The 16160-nt window shown below is 41.4% G+C and overlaps 1 protein-coding gene across 3 annotated transcripts in view; it reads left to right on the top strand.

The window, feature by feature from the left end:
- LOC147881012 (uncharacterized) overlaps positions 1 to 16160 on the top strand; it is a 53706-nt gene that overhangs the window by 15332 nt on the left and 22214 nt on the right. Inside the window, exons 3-7 of one of the 3 annotated variants that reach the window (XM_087370006.1) lie at positions 1921 to 2034; positions 2276 to 2380; positions 11111 to 11217; positions 11459 to 11565; positions 13387 to 13599. In XM_087370006.1, the coding sequence (XP_087226132.1) occupies positions 1921 to 2034; positions 2276 to 2380; positions 11111 to 11217; positions 11459 to 11565; positions 13387 to 13599 (646 nt within the window). Of the gene's footprint in view, positions 1 to 1920; positions 2035 to 2275; positions 2381 to 11110; positions 11218 to 11458; positions 11570 to 13386; positions 13600 to 16160 lie in introns of all 3 variants that reach the window. The other 2 variants (XM_087370007.1, XM_087370008.1) reach the window with 2 other exon arrangements.

Below are 16160 nucleotides of genomic sequence, written 5' to 3'. Positions count from 1 at the left end.
TAGTTTCACTTCTCTCTCTAGCCTTAGCAAACCCCAAATCCCTAGATAGATCTAGATGCCACATGTCATCTATATAGGGCCTTCCTAATGCAACATTTCACCCCTCTCTTGGGATGCATTTAATTCCTTGCCCCTAGGCAATATCTCAGCACTAGGCCCTTGGTCTTAGATCTATCTAGTCTGGTGCTATCAGCCCTCACCTAGGACCTTGACATTAAATCCCTCCCGATCATTTACATGAAGCGCAAACACATATATTACAGAAATAGATCCTTTAAGGGAAATGTCGACTGATTCTTCCGAGGTCATGCTACCTCGGCTAGAGCGTAACAATATTAGTTGAAAAGAATGAGTATATACAAATCCCTTTAGGGTTAGGGTTTCAACCCTTTTGCCTTTTTAGCACACTTTTGTATTAGTGCTCTGCACAAAATGTTCAGATGAATCCTCAGCAACCTGTACCCACTCTCTACCTATTGCATTGTTTGCTTGGGCTTGTTCGTAGGGATCTTAAAGCAGGTTATGGTAGCCATTCTTTATCCCCTTACTATGGAGGAGGAGCATAATCGACAAACCCTGGCAAACTTGGCCAGCGAGTCTTCTCAGACTTGAGACATTGTCTGGGTCTTTGTGTGATGTCCACCGGCTAGCAAAACTCAGTCTTGCGCAACGAAGTACCTCCGATTGAAGCACGGAACGTCCACTACCTCAACTTTGACTTTCAGCACTCCATCCTTATGGAGGAGCGAGGTTGTTGTCGTGGGATTCTTAAACGTTGTGCCAGAGGAGACACATAAAGACTGGGACCATCTCAAGATATTGCAAGATAGTCTTGGGAAGCGAAGCATCGTGGAATCAGGGAATGCCATGCTTTGTTTTGAAGCTGTGGTGCTAGGAAATAAGTTAGGTTAAGTTTGAACCAAAATCAAGAGCGAAAGCTGAGTGATCTTCACTAAGGAGAGCTGCAGTAAACACACCCTGCCCCTAGATGGTGACCTTGACCAAGGCTTACTTGGAACCGATCTTGTATTTGCTTCGTGGGCATGAGGCCCACAACATGGCCTAAACCCTCTAAACAGGGCGGTAGGAAGGGGAAGGTAGCAAGGTAGTGGATGCAGGGGAGAGAGCCATGGAGGCAAGGGATGTGGAGGCCGGGCTAAGCTGCAGGATCTTTTTTGGAAGGGGGGGGTTGCAGGCAACGTCATGGGAACAGGGAGGGTAGGTGCTGTGGCAGCTGTGGGGAAGGTGGGAAGATGAGGTGTGACAGAGAGAGTGGCATAGAGGGTGGGAGCCTGAGGGCAAGCAGGGGGACACATCATTTTGTTAACTCGTAACTCAAGATCAGCAATTGCAAAAGAAAAGCATAGTGGGTGCCAAGCCACCTTAGGTATCTTTGTCATTATCTCAGCTTTCTTAATGATGTGCTCTTTGACCTTCCTTCGACCTTCAATTTGTGATTTCAATAACAGCTCCGGCACTTGAAATTTTAGAAGTTGATCTGTATGGGAGAGGTTTGTTTCGTGGTCTAGCTTGTTAAGCTGAGTAATAACATGAGAATCAAGGAGTCTAATGGTCGTAGATATTTGAGTCATTTGAAGAGATTTTGTAGGGTGTACTGTGAGCTACATTTTTGTGTCATGATCAATTTGAAATCATAGTGAAAAGGAAGAGAAAGCTTTCTTATTTTGTATATTCCCCTCTGTGTTTCCTTGGCTTCTCAACTTGGGATGACAATTGATATGCAGCTATCATGTAGTAACATCTCACGTATTATGATCATGAAATGTACCATCCTTTAAGGGAATTTAATTTGTTGTACCCAGGGGTTGTTTTCTCTTTTAAATTGCTCTTTGATGTGTGGTATGGCTTAAAAGAATGAAGTATATTGGTCTAAGATTCTTCAATGAAATGCGCTCCCAGGTATCGGGCAACTAGATTGTTGCTTGAAGGAGATGCTTCCTTACTGAACCTGCTTGTCACTCGACCTTCTCCAATGGCCTCATTTGAGGAACTTTGTCTGGTACATGAAGAACGGTACCTGTATATGATATAGTCCCTCGTTATGAGTTTCAGTATTAAAATCAACTTAAGGTTCTGTATAAATCTCACTTCTGTTTCTTGAGAACTTTTTGATGATGGCGTTAGTGCACCTTAATCCAGTTTTTTTTTAAAATAAATTAAGGATGTGGGATGTGTGTACTTGATGTTGGAATGTATGGTAAACTTGCATATTAGTTTGTCTGTTTTCAAGCTAATATGTTTTGTTGTGGTACAGCTATATTCAAAAGATTTTTAATGGAGACCTGAATGAAAAAGAACAACGAAACCTTGGCTTTCCATGGAGTCTTGAGCTAGTGCAGCGGTCATGTGCCTCAATTGGGTAATAATCATATGTGCAAGTCTCTTTTAGTCTTAAATGCATGGATGCCAAAACTACAATACATGGATGGGCCAAGATGCTCTAGTGTAGTGAACTTTTGATTGCCAGTGGGTGGATGCTCTTGAGCTGCGCTTGCCTTTTGATTGGGTTGTCACATGAGCAAATGGATTCAACTTCTGAATACTCAAGTTATCTTAGTGTATCTTTCTCTGGGACAAAAAAAAGCTAGCTCAGTTTAGCTATGATATAGATGAATACATATCAAGCACAAAAGAAAAACATTGAAACCATATCCTTGTGGTTATTGAGCCCTCTGGAAGCCAAGCAGAGAGACCAGGACCTACATAAAAAGAGATACCATCCCCTCTTAGAGTGACCATGCATGTAACAGCAAGTCATCTTTGTATGGAAGAATCAGCTTTTTGTCTCCTGTTTTTCAACTCCTTTTAGCTTCAAGCTAAATGGGCATATGTGTCACTGAGAAGAAGAATAAAAAGAAGGATCTATTATCGTCCATTTTTATTTACACATCACCTTTCATAAAGTCTTTATACAGCCATTCATAAGGCATTAGGCACCCCTAAAAACTCTACCCAGTCCAAAAGTCTGTCTCATGGTACAGTTTAACATTCAGTAAAGAAATCCATTATGTCTTTTCTGAGAGAGAGTGGTGACTCCTTCTCTTGCTCAAGAGAATGCCTCGGATCACTGTGTTCTGTGATCTCATTTGTATCTATCCTGGCATCATCCTTACTGCTACTTCTAATGCTTCTCATTCATATGGCCATTCTTTACTGCATTTGCCAAATTTCCTGTCCCATCAGTGGGATGTCCATGACGTGTATTGTGTGCTTTCATCGCTTCCATATTATGATCCAATTGTTCAATTCTTTTAGCTTGCATGGTCACCTTTTGTTCCAATTGTGAATTTTTGTGCTCAAGCTGTTGATATTGCCTGGAGAGGTTTTGCATCTTCTTGTCTTGGCGATCAAGCATGCCCTGAAGAGCTGCCATAAATGCCCATATGCTTCCTTGTTTAGAGATAAATGGAGCTATTATGCTTCGGGCTGCTGTAATGCTTCCTGCATATGTACAAAGCGGGACTGCCTCCCATCTAGTAGTATCGGGACCATCTTCGGGATTGTTGTTACTTGCATTCCATGAATGAGAGAGAGAGAGAGAGAGTAGGCGCATAGAAGGAGGAGAGTAGGATAAGAATAGAGGTCACATCAAAAGTGGGTACATGAGTGGATGCTGATCAATGTCACCAAGTTGTAAATACTCCATCAATGTCACCAAGTTGTAAGTACTCCAAGTCAAATTTCTTGTTGACCATTTATTTGATCTTAATGATAGAGTTCTCAGTTTACTTAATTATGGTCAAAGAGTTATTTTTCTATTGGTCAAAGTATTGACTTCGGTCAAAGTTACTTAACCTCGGTTAAGTAAGCCTAACCATGGTTAGGGAGACTTGGCTCACGCCAAGAGGGTTAACTACAATTAACCAAAGAACCACAGAGCTGACTTTGGTTAGAGAGTGTTGACTTTGGTCAACAAGACTTGGCTTAGGCCAAGATGTGCCAACTTCGGTTGGAGAGACTTGGCCATAATTAAGGCGCCTTGAATGTGGTCAAAGCCCCTTAATTATGATCAAGAGGGCTGACCTTGGTCAACCATTGAATTAATTCTTTATGTGCACTTGTATGCTTGGTGGGGATGCCCACAATGACTAGGATTAGTCTACAATTTTTATATTCATGCAAAGGCTAAGGATTAATGGGTGCCATGGCTGTGCCCATTTAATTAATTGTTGCAGGTACTAAGAGGGATTAAATATCCAAGTGCTATGGAGCTTAGCAAGGTGTCTGAAGGCTTCCAAGGCTCCAGAGTTGCCCTTCTGTGGTATGTAAATTAGAATTTAGCAAGTAGTTTAGAATCAGACAAGTAGCATGTTGCCAAAGAATGAGCCAGAGAGCTCCTTTGTAATTGATTCACGTATGACTTGGAATCAGCAGCCTGTGCGCTGAACTCAATCTTGCACTCAGAATTTTCACAAGCAATAAAAGCCCAGGGGTTCCATCCCGACGATTTGTCCTGGGCCTTAATGTGTTGTAGAGAGAGGGAGAGAGAGCAAAAGAGATGAGAGCGCTGTGTTTTTCAGTGATTGAGTGCATAAGAATTTTCAACGATGTCGCCTAGCGCAAAGTTTCGTTGGTATCAGAGATGATGAATCACTGCCTTTCAAGAGCAATGCCGATCCAAGAGTAGTTGGGCGCAGGTGTTGGAGTAACGACAAAAGGCACGTTTTGGGAAAAAGGGCAACAACTACGTAGCATATGTGGAAGCAGCGTTCAAGGCAAGATTGGCGTCGGGAGAGTGGCGGGATTAATGGTGTTGTTCCGACATCTCCTTGTTGCGTGTGAACGTCTGTTTGCAACGTTGCATAAGGTTTTATGCTTATGTGCGCCAACGCCAGCACAAGCCAACGAGAAGGCTTCGAGATTCCGAGACCCTGAGGACGGAGCATCAAGTAAGGGGCTTAGCACATGGGAAGAAATAGGATGGGAATGGGAAAAGGTGGTCCCAAGTGGTCCCATGCATATTTCTCTCCTATTCCCATCCCACCATGTGCTAACAAAAAAAGAACTAGGTATGGGTTTAGGAGGAAGAGGACACATGGCATCATTTCATGTGTTTAAGAGGTGGGGACAGAGGTGGGGACCTTGTGGGGACAAGGACACATGTCATCTTTTCATGTTTTTGAATCCCTAAAAAAGGGGAACCCATTCTGGCTGCCAGGGTCTAGAGGCCATGGTCCAGGATGGGAAAAAAAGTGGCTACTCCCATTCTAAATCCATCCTAGACCACTTGGTGTAGGATGGGAGTAATGATGACAAAAATATTCCCATCCTAAACCCATGCTAGCCCCATCCATGTGCTAAGGCCCTAAGTTGCGTCAAGTAGAAGTCCAACGAGATTTGACGAGAAACGTCAAGTAGACGCCCGACGAACTAGACTTTGGGGCATACCGTCATCTGTATGAAGCAGTTGCTGCCCTGCTTGCTTCAATCTATTCTGACCGTTACTATGGCGTCGTCGTTGCATCTTTCAAAGACACACGTATTGGTGGTCATTAGCGCGTCTATGTAGGCGTTGAGCAAGAGGTGACACGTGGAGGTTGACGTGGCTGCCAGCTAGGTGATGGTGTGGCTGACACACGGGCGATGATGTGGATGACATGCCGGTGATGACATGGCATGTAACTAGGTTGCGGTAGGCAGCCTTTCCTTCATGGCTCTAACTCCAAATTGGACCTCAATCCTCACTATTATCCAATTGGAGTTTCAGTAGCAAGGTCGTGAGCTTTGTCCAACAATTATGCAATCAAGTGATGGCAAGAAAGAAAACATGCAATTATCTCCCTCCTTATATAATAGATTTGCATGAAGAATGAATAAAAAAGTACGCTTTTGGGTCAAATTTGGTAGGAGTGTTTAGATCAATCTAAAATCAAGGGCCTAAAATTGTACACGTGGCTTAAGGAGAGCTCACAAAAGTTTTGCTTTTCTAGAAAGCACATTTCAAACCCTTATCAACGTCTATAGTCATGACACATGGCTTAACGAGGGCTTAGAAAAGGAGAACTTCCTTCTAGGCTGCCTACCGTAACTAGTGTTGTTGCCGTGTCATGTTGACATGTGCCAGGTGACGTGGCATTATCAGCTCGGTACTGATGTGGCAGCCAACCAAAGTTTGTAGAGATGGCTTCACCCTTTTGTTCCCCAACCCTATTGGTTCAGGAAAAGGATTGCTCTTTTCGCATGTGTGTCGACTATTGTGGGTTGAATAAGATGACCATGAAGAACAAGTTCCCCGTTCCCTGTATTGGACCATCTGGGAGATGCTATAGTTTTTAAAGGATTGACATGGTATCATCAGATCCGCATACATAAGACGGCCTTCCGTACTAATTTCAGGTTATGCCTTTTGGATTGACAAAGGCACCAACCACTTTTAATAGGAAGCTGGATAGAATTTTCAGGTCACACAGACACTTTACGATCACTTTCTTTGACGATATCATTATGTTCTTTAAATCAATCGATGACAGGAAACATCTAGCCACAGTTTTTTAGGAACTTCGCAACCATAAGCTTTATGTAAATCGTAAGAAAAACAAATTTTTCTTGAACAAGATTCATTATCTTGGTCATATCATTTCTAAGGATGGTGTGTAGATGGATCTTGCAAAGGTTCTAGCTATATAGGAATGGCCCGAGCTGAAACCGTACATGAAGTACATCATTTTCTATGGTTATGTTCTTATTACAGGCGGTTTATTTGACATTTTACTGATATTGCAGCGGCAGTCCATGATTTGACTAAGAAAAATACTGTTTTTCAGATGGGGGGAACGTCAAAGAACAACCTTCAACCCTCTTAAGGAGAAATTGGTCACTGAGCCCATTCTTGTCTTCTGCGATTTTATAAACCATTTGATCTTTAGTGCGATGCATGTTGGGATTGATTGTATTGGAGATGCTTTACATCGTGGTGGCCTACGAAAGTAGGAGGTTGCAAGATACTGAAAAACATTTGCAAATTTATGAAAAAGAATTGTTGGCTGTTATTCATGCTATATGACCATCTGGAAACATTACCTTTCAGGGGCTGTTTTCATGGTCAAGATTGACCATCAAAGCCTTTAGTATTTCTTGACCTAGACCAAACTCTCTGAAAAGCACATGAAGTGGGCAAATTTTTTGTCTATGTTTCATTTCAGATTGTTCATATGCCAAAAACACAAAATAGAGTGACGGAGGCCCTTTCTCAGAGGCCCAAGGTACATAATGTTACTATAGCTTATCATGAGCATCTAAAATAGATGCAGGCACGATATGCACTAGACCTAGACCTTGGGGAGATTATGCAATAGTTGCAAGTGGGTGAGTCAACCAGCCATTATTCATTGAAAGATAGCTACTTGATTAAGGATGATTGCTCGTTTGTTACAAGTTAAGGCAGAAAATTATGGAAGAGCGTCATGCTTCGCCTCATGCAGGCCATAGGGGAATTGCCTCCACCACACATGATGTTGAGAAGTATTTCTTTTGGCCACGAATGTGTAAAGATATTCATTAGTTTGGTTCTGAATGCCTCGTTTGTCAAAAAGCAAAATATGACAGGCATAAGACACCTGGTCTATTGATGCCTCTTTCAGTACCGCAAGAACCTTGGGAGAGCATAGCAATCGATTTCATTTTCAATCTCCCGAGATTGAAACATGGAAATGATGGGATCAGGACTATCATTGATAGATTCAACAAGCAAGCACACTTTATACTTATTTAGAAGACCTATGGTATGCCTAAATCCATAGTCAGTGATAGAGATCCCATAATGACAAGCCTATTTTGGAGAGCTTTGTTTGATAATATGGAACTAAGCTGGACTTTTCTTTTTCCTTTCATCCCTAGTTTGATGGGCAAAGTGAAATAGCGACTTACACTATTTTAGACATGTTGAAATGTTATGTGGCTGATTTGAAGGCTGAGTGGGAAAGATATTACCCGTTCTCCTGCCAATCCTCAAGACAAAAGATGAAATTTTTACTGTTGATCAGTATGTCCGAGTCTGGAACAAGTTTTGAGCAGGTTAGGACAAGAATTTTCTGATCTCAGGAAAAACAAAAGAAAGTTGCAGATAAGCATAAGAGGTAGCTAGACCTTCAAATTGGTGACTTGATGCTCCTCAAATTTGAAAAGGCAAGGCTTCAAAACATGAAAGGTAAGGAATATGTCTATCCAACGTTGTCCACTAGGTATTATGGGCCATTTCGGGTCATAGATGAAATCAATGAGGTTGCTTATAGGATGGATATACTAGAGCATTGGAAGTTTCATAATTCTTTTCACGTGAATCTTTTAAAGAAGTATAAGGGTCTTGAGTCAACTGAACCTATAGTGGATGAGTTGGAGGAAATCCTTCAACCAGAACCGATTGTCTATCGCATCGAAAAGAGAGGACCGAGAGACAAAGTTTTCCTCCACTATCTTGTTAACTTCAAGAATTATTCGGCGCTTGATGCCAAGTGGTTTGATGAAGATATTTCTTAGAATACCCATAGATTCTATAGATATGTAAGGAAGCCTTTCAGATTGGGAGAATTGATAGAAGCCAAGGGGATGTCACAAAGCCATATTTATCTCAAGAAATAAAGAGAAAATATTTTATTTTAACTTTGATCAAAAGGTTATTGACTAGGGTGAAAGTTTATTTGTGAGTTGAATTCTGTCTACTAGAAAAGTTTCTATCTTATTGTGTTTACTTAGTTGCATGGTGGGGATGCCACAGAGGACTAGGATTAGTCCAGAGAATCAAAATGCATGAATGGGCTAACCGTTAACGGGTGAAAATGTGCTTGGTGGTGTGTTATTTGTGGCGGTTTCTTGGAGAGGGAAAAAGTCTCGACATTTTAAGGGAAAAAGGCATGCAAATTGCATGTCCAAAGTGCCAAAGGGAACCACACGTTCCAGATTGCTATTTTTAGCAAGATTTGTCATGATTAGAATTTTGGACACCTCTACTAGTTTGGAGGACGAATTTTGGAGAGCACTTGCTCTCTTGTATCAGCGAATTGCTCTAGTTTCCTCTTTGCGCTCTACATTAGCTGAACTTTGCAACAGAAACAAAGGACTTCTCTTGGTGGAGTAGTGTGAGGGTTACGACAACATTTGCATAGAAAAGGATGCATCTATGGCAATTGTCAACATATCCAAGAGAAAACTTTATTTCCTTGTGATTGCGTGGGATGGAAAGCATGGGTATCACCTCCACCTCGGCTAGATCTGTAGTCAGTCCAACAATGTGACCAAGAAGAACCCTTTTGAGTGCCATGAAGAAGCGATTGCCAAGGTTTAAGCATGAGCGTGCCACCCTTCACTTGTTGAAAATAAAAAAATCATCCAAGAAAACTTCTAGGACCTTCCCAATGTTTGCTTGGAATAGATTAGTGACCAATTGCTGAAATGCTGCTGGTGCACTACAAGGGCCAAATGGCATCATTCTGTATGCATAAGTTCCCTGTTGGGTTACAAAGACTTGATCTTCCTCTTTGAGCATGTCGTGGTTGTACTCCCTTTAAGCATCCATGAAGACATGTCCAGCCACAATCTCCAATACCCTATCTGTGAATGGGAGTGAGAACTATCTTTGTGTGTACTTTTGTAGACCACACAAACCCTTAGCTTTCCTGTCTCTCTTTTGAGCACGACCACTCTACTCACCTATCTGGAATAATCCACCAGGTAAATTAAGCGAATGCTTGTTGCCTTCGAGCTGCTTGCTCCCATCGCCTCTAATCTTCTACATGCATATGCTGGAATTTCTTTGAGAATGAAATCACCCTCAACTTCCCTCATCCAAGAGTTTGGGAAAGCCTTTTTTTGTCTTCTTGAAGAGGCGGATATCCTGTGTGCATCATCCCCCCTTCCATATGGTTTGTAGGTATTAACTGCTCGTGGAGGGTTGGTGACTCCTCTCTGAATGTATACTACTACTTCTGAGCATTCCACCTGGGGTAGGTCATCATGTTGGCACTGTCATCAAAGTTGTGGTCAGCTTCCTCTTCCCTTTCACTGGTGTCCTCAGCCTTCATCTTCACTATCGCTGGTGTCATTGGACTTTTTGATTGCATGGTAGTTATCCCACCCGTCCGTCATGTTGGTGTTATCACTCTTGGTGGTCATTGAAAGATCGTCCTCATCTGCTCTATATGGCCATCAATATCTTCCACCATGTGTGAGACCAACATTTGATATGTGTGTGATGCATTGCAAAGATGAAGCACATCACCTCATAAAGTGTCTCCAGTTCATCTTGCATTGGTGAAGCAAGATCTTGCTTGGGCTAGGTCCTGTATCATGCTATACTCAGTCCAGCAGTCGTCTGATGCATCCACAAGGCATAGTTCCAACATGTTTGGTTGACAAGCAGCCCAAGGTCTACCTAGTCTAGGGTGACCGCCTCTTCCTTCCCTGGAGAGGGGATTGTGAATACTTGTTTAGAACACATAAACGACTGGAAAGCATGGTTTTCAGGATGCTAAAGCTGTATGAATTGTTGTAATCTGCAATACATTTATATATTCTCAAGTTGTGCAGGTGACTCTAGTCTTTTTTTTTTTCCAATGTTCAAGTGACGCTGTCTTTGATTACAGTAAAGATACGAAAATAAGTACTCTTAGTGATGATTAGGCTGCTTTAATTTAACATGTAGTAGTTTCAATTGGATTGTTTACTTTGTGTGACATTGCATTTCCAGGCTAATGCTAACGACATTAAGAGATGCATTTCGATGGCGGGAAATGCATTTGAAGCATGGAGTATGCCATTTGGATGCTGCTTTTACTGATTGCTGTTGCTAGACATCAGGCGCTTTTAAATGCTAAACCTATGCTTTTTATTATTTCTTGATCTTAAAGAGTAACCTGTATATTTTGATTTTTAAAATATATATTGTTGAAGTTTGAATACTATTTTTGTGAAATTTCTGCCCTGCGTGTTCTAATGATAAGTAAGCACCATGCCATTGCGAATACAGGGATGCTTGTTTTTGATAAGTGGAGCTCAAATGTTGAATTAATCCTGCCTGTTACAGACTAATATTTTTGGTCCTGGTAATATTTTGAATATCGAGTGTTGAGAGTCCGGGTGTTTCTTTATTTCGCAGTGGAACTTTAGCAGCCATGCATATGGTGATGCTTGGGCTACGTAGGGCAGCGGCAAATATTGCTGGTGGCACACATCATGCATTCTCAGGCCATGGGGAAGGATTTTGTATGGTCCCTTGAACCTTCTGTTATCCAATATGATGACATATTGACATGTAAAGTTCTATTTTTAACAGCAGAAAATACTTTAAATCTTAGTCTTCCTTAAGCATTGATTCTTTGTAGGCCGTCTTTTGTATCGATACTCTCAATATGCTACCTTTAAGGGATTCAGACTGTTAATTGCATTATGCCTTACCATTAGCTAAGCATGCCAATACCAAGTAGTTTTGCTCTATTTTTGGCAGGTGTATTCAACGATATTGCAGTAGCTGCATGTGTGGCCCTACAGACTTACCCTGAGATTTGCAATCTGGAAAGGCCTATTTTGGTGATTGATTTAGATGTCCACCAGGCAAGTAGCTCAATGCCTTTAGATAGTGGGGTTTTGATTTTGAGCTCAATAAAAGCAGACTTATTATACATCTAACTACGATGACCTTGTTAAAGCATCTTGATCCTCCATTGCTTTGTTTTTTCATAAATGAAAATACAGATTACATTTCAAAACCTTATCCAAACCATCACTTTGATTTTATGCACAGGTTTGCAAGGTAATTGTACATGGCTGGTGTAATGCCATTGTTGAATACACATCGGATCACACTTATAAATACTCTGATCAGTTTACATTCCATCACCCAAAAGGAGTTACAGAACCTGGCTAGCTCTTCCTAGCATTAACAGGAGGAGCATATATAAGCTCAGTTAATGTCCTAGGCTGACCTACTGTGGGTACACCACATAGCAGGAAAAACGGCAGACTTTACGTTAGCCCTTCAAGGATTTGATGAGGACTTGGAGGTCATTTTTAAGCTGTGTTGTCCTTGTATCAGGATGTACATTCAAGTTCAAAGTGTCCCAAGCTCAGTGCCACTGTTCTTTCTTCAGTCTCTCCTCCCTTTCCCTTTGTCTTTCTTTCCATTTGTCTCCTACAGGGGCCTCAGGGGCCTTTTCCGGCAAGCTTGCTTTCACAATTTAGGGTTTGGCAGAGGGTGCTTGTTCTGGGCAGCAGTCATCAAGCTGAGCAATCAACTAATGTGGGGGCTATCCTAAATGACTCTGAGATCAGAGAATGGGTCTCTGATGTAACTTTGAATTTGAAAGGAAAGGAATATAGCCCCAATGGATTTAGTAGGTGGACTCGATATCACATGGGCAGAAGAGCTTGGTTTCTTCATCAAAAGGAAAGGAGACTCTTTCTACTTATGTCAAAAAGGGAGTTCAATGGTGTTGAAGATCCATGGGATGCTACTTTCTTCAAAAAAGATATGACTTTAAGCCTTGTAGTAGGCATAATGATAGAGCCAAAAGAGACTTTTATGGATATTTTTACAAAGAGTTCAGATCCTGAAGTTGGCGGTCTTCATTTTGTTGTGTCAAGGAGAGACTCAAAGACCTTTGTGATGCCTCCTCCCCAACCATCAAAGTTTCCAGAGCTGCAAAGTGCATTGGAGGCTCTTTCATATACTTGGGAGCAATTTCCTAGTGTGGTGGCAAAAAGAATGCATCCAAAGATAATGTTTGAGTACTTTCAGGATGCACAATATGCTCCTCATATTCAAGGATCTTCACATGAAGGAGATCAAAAAGCTCAGACTTCGATGCAGGGACAAGAAGAACAGGCACACTGTCACAAACGTGTAGAACATGAGTGCAAACTTCTAGAGCAAGAAATGCTGGCATTCACACACCGTGGATATTATAATCAGTAATTGTCAGATGGGGGTCTTGGAAAAGCTGGTTTTCATAGGGCTAATAACAACATCTTAGGATGGTTGGTTTTGTGCCATTGCTGCTGTTCTCGGAAGTCCCCCCCTTAGGATTGAAGAATTGCATTGCTTGATTTAGGTCTTTTCAGCTCAAGAGCTAAACTCACACTTCTCCGCCGCTAATTTCTATGTGTGCCTTGATGCCAAAGTCAAATTTCTGCATAATCAGATTGGTAGACCAACCAGCCTTTAGGCTTTGGCTGGTTTGTGGCTTCATGGAAACGAAAACATGACACCTAGTTTGCATCATCCAAAAATGATTTTTAAAACAAGGAATTGTATGAAGTTCTATTGACATGGTCTGCTTGAAAAAAGATTTGGGTGTCAAATATCATTGTACTGGCTTCTTATTTTATTTGGATGGTTTTGTTTCACATAATAAACATATTCTATTCCCATTACAGGGCAATGGCACAGCAAAGATTTTTGAAGAAGACAACAGAGTGGTTACTTTTAGCATACACGGAGCAAACAATTATCCTTGGCGTACCAAAATGAAATCCAATTATGATGTTGATCTATTAGACAGCACTGGTGATGAATACTATCTCGCAGTGTTGTCTGATTGGTTAAAGCAGTTATTCAGCACACACAATCCAAGCTTGGCATTTTTCCAGGTCATTTTTAAACTGGCAATCTACATATATTTTGTTTGCCTTAACTGGCAACTTATATCTATATCTCATCTGTGTCATCAAACACTAGATGTATTGTGTGTTGAGTAGAAGGTTTTTTCTTATACTCGTCATTATGCATTGTGCACTCTCTTCTGACCTAGACCAAACAATTCACTGTGATAATAAAAGTAGAACTGTCCAGTCACAGATCAGTGTTATATTGAAACAATACAGAGAATGAACATGTCATTTATGTCTGCCTTCTTGGAATAATGTAACTTGATTTGTCTACATGGTGAGCTTAATCTAAGTTCTAGGTTGGGTTGACGATAGCATAATAAGACGTTTCTGTTGGGATCATGTCAGTTAGTCGCTTAGTCAATAACTGCATGCAACTTGGCCTATAAGGACATCATCTTCTTTATGCAATATAAGATTCCTTTTCATCTTCTACATGTATGCATGTGTTCCCTTGTTCTCTTTCTCAAATTGTATTTGATAACCTTGTCTGAACCTCAGAGAGGTCATGCCCTGTGCAGGGGCCCCTCATTTGCTGTATTTGCTCTGCTTGATGTTGCACCAAGGCTCACCATCATCTCATGACAACCTCTTGGTTGATTCATGGTATCCGATGTTTACTTTGCGCCCCCTCTTTGCAAGAGTTTACTGATATCTTTAGTCACTGCTAAAGGCACAAGCATTGAGTTCTTTGGCAACCAGCATGTGAGCCTTGAGGTCAAGGGGTGGCTTCTCCCTCACACCTCCTCACCTCCTTCCAGCTTGTGCTATGTATCGATTCATGGTGTATTTTTCAGCCAGTTGGTGCATTTCAGTTGTGTGCATCTCTCCATCTTCAAGAGAGCAGCTATTTGGACCTTCTTATAGAGAATATAGGAAAGCTTTCTTAGGTGCATGTAATGGTTGAGAAGGTACAATGTGATAACTTTTGTCACATGCAGGCACAAGTCCTTAGCAATATATAGTAAGCATGCTACCAGTAGGCATGCTACCCGTAAGGAATGGGTGGTTGTAGTGAGGAATGGGTGGGGGGGTCAAAAGTCCAAGACACCTAAGGCAGGAGCACTGTGTTTTATGGGAAATTTGGCATGATGCTGAATGCATTGTCGGGGTTATTCAGTCTCTATACACAGCCCTTTGACAAAGAGGGCTGCACCATGGGCCTCGTTGGACAAGGTTTGGGAGGGCTTTCAAACATGCTCATGGCTTGACTAGGATAGGTAATTCTATGACCAACTAGATTGAATTATCTTACGTGGGTGCAGAAGCCCCAACAACTAAAAAATCCTCAATTATTGAACAACAAAATTTCTAAATTTGATTGGATATATTCTAGTCGTACAAAGGTATATATTTCTATCACCTTAGAAGACATGCAAATTCTTGAATTTTCGTCCAAAGTGGTGATCAGCTGTTCAACTACATCGAATTATCTTCGTGGGTGCAGAAGTCCCAACAGCTAAAAATGTTCAATTATTGAACAACAAAATTTCTAAATTTGTATGATTGGATATATTCTAGTTGTACAAAGGTATATAAATTATACGATCCCATATTCTAAATGAATTCTGAAATCCTCGGCTTGCCGCTTGACAATGAATCATTATTGAAGCTGGGATCTGAGATCTAAATTCAGAATCTATTATGACTTCTAAATTCTGATATGAATGCATGATGGATGTGTAAGGGAAGTTGGAGTTCAGGTGGAGATGGTTTCATAAACCTATTCATGCAGGTGCTATCTTCCATCCTCTTTGGAGAAGAGATGATCAACGGATGATGCTGACCTCAATGCTGGGTGGTTTGCTTAGCTTGATTGGGTCCAAATCGACCCTATTTTGCAAAATGTTGCAGAACTCCATTGAGGGGTTTGCAAGGTACAAAAACTCTCTGGAGATCTGAAGGTCAGGGATAAGAGGTGGGCCATCTCTCTTTTATCTCTTAAGGAGAGGTTTGGGTGAGGACGATTGGGGGTTCTACATCCTTGGATTAGAATGGAAAATTTTGGACCATTGGATGAAAGAAGTGGGACACGTGGATTTGGTAGTACAAGTGGATTCAGCATGGGACACGTGGATTTGGTAGTACAAGTGGATTCAGCATGGATTCAGCGTGGAGCGTGGGCAGTTAGGACGATTCAAGAATTTCCAATTGTTCGATTAAATCTAAGCATTATGGACCATCCGATGAATTTTCGCAGGCGGGCACTTGAAGATCTCCTTCGACATTGTCCGATGAATTTTTGTGCGCGGGAACTTGAATAAACTTCAGATCTCCTTCGACATTAGTCGTTCTCTTTTGACGATCAGTTTCTTGAGAGAGATGGATTGCCAATCGGTTTCCACGTGGAGATTGAAAATAGGGCAATACCTTCCATGGGTTCTCATCGAGATGAAAAAGATCCACATGTGGATTTTACGGAACCATCCGAGCCTACATTGGAGATGGAATAGGAGGGGAAAATAGTTGCAGAAGATGTTGTTCCATCGGAGGAAGCACCAGCTTCAATTGAGGTGCGGTGTTCTAACTTCTGTCAAATTTGC

This window comes from Dipteris shenzhenensis, chromosome 31 (assembly GCF_047967505.1).
Source record: "Dipteris shenzhenensis isolate YYH24624 ecotype China chromosome 31, Dip_SZ_1.0, whole genome shotgun sequence".
Classification (NCBI taxonomy): Eukaryota; Viridiplantae; Streptophyta; class Polypodiopsida; order Gleicheniales; family Dipteridaceae; genus Dipteris; species Dipteris shenzhenensis.
Note: the sequence above shows the minus strand (reverse complement) of the source record. Positions and strands in the feature narration are given on the sequence as shown.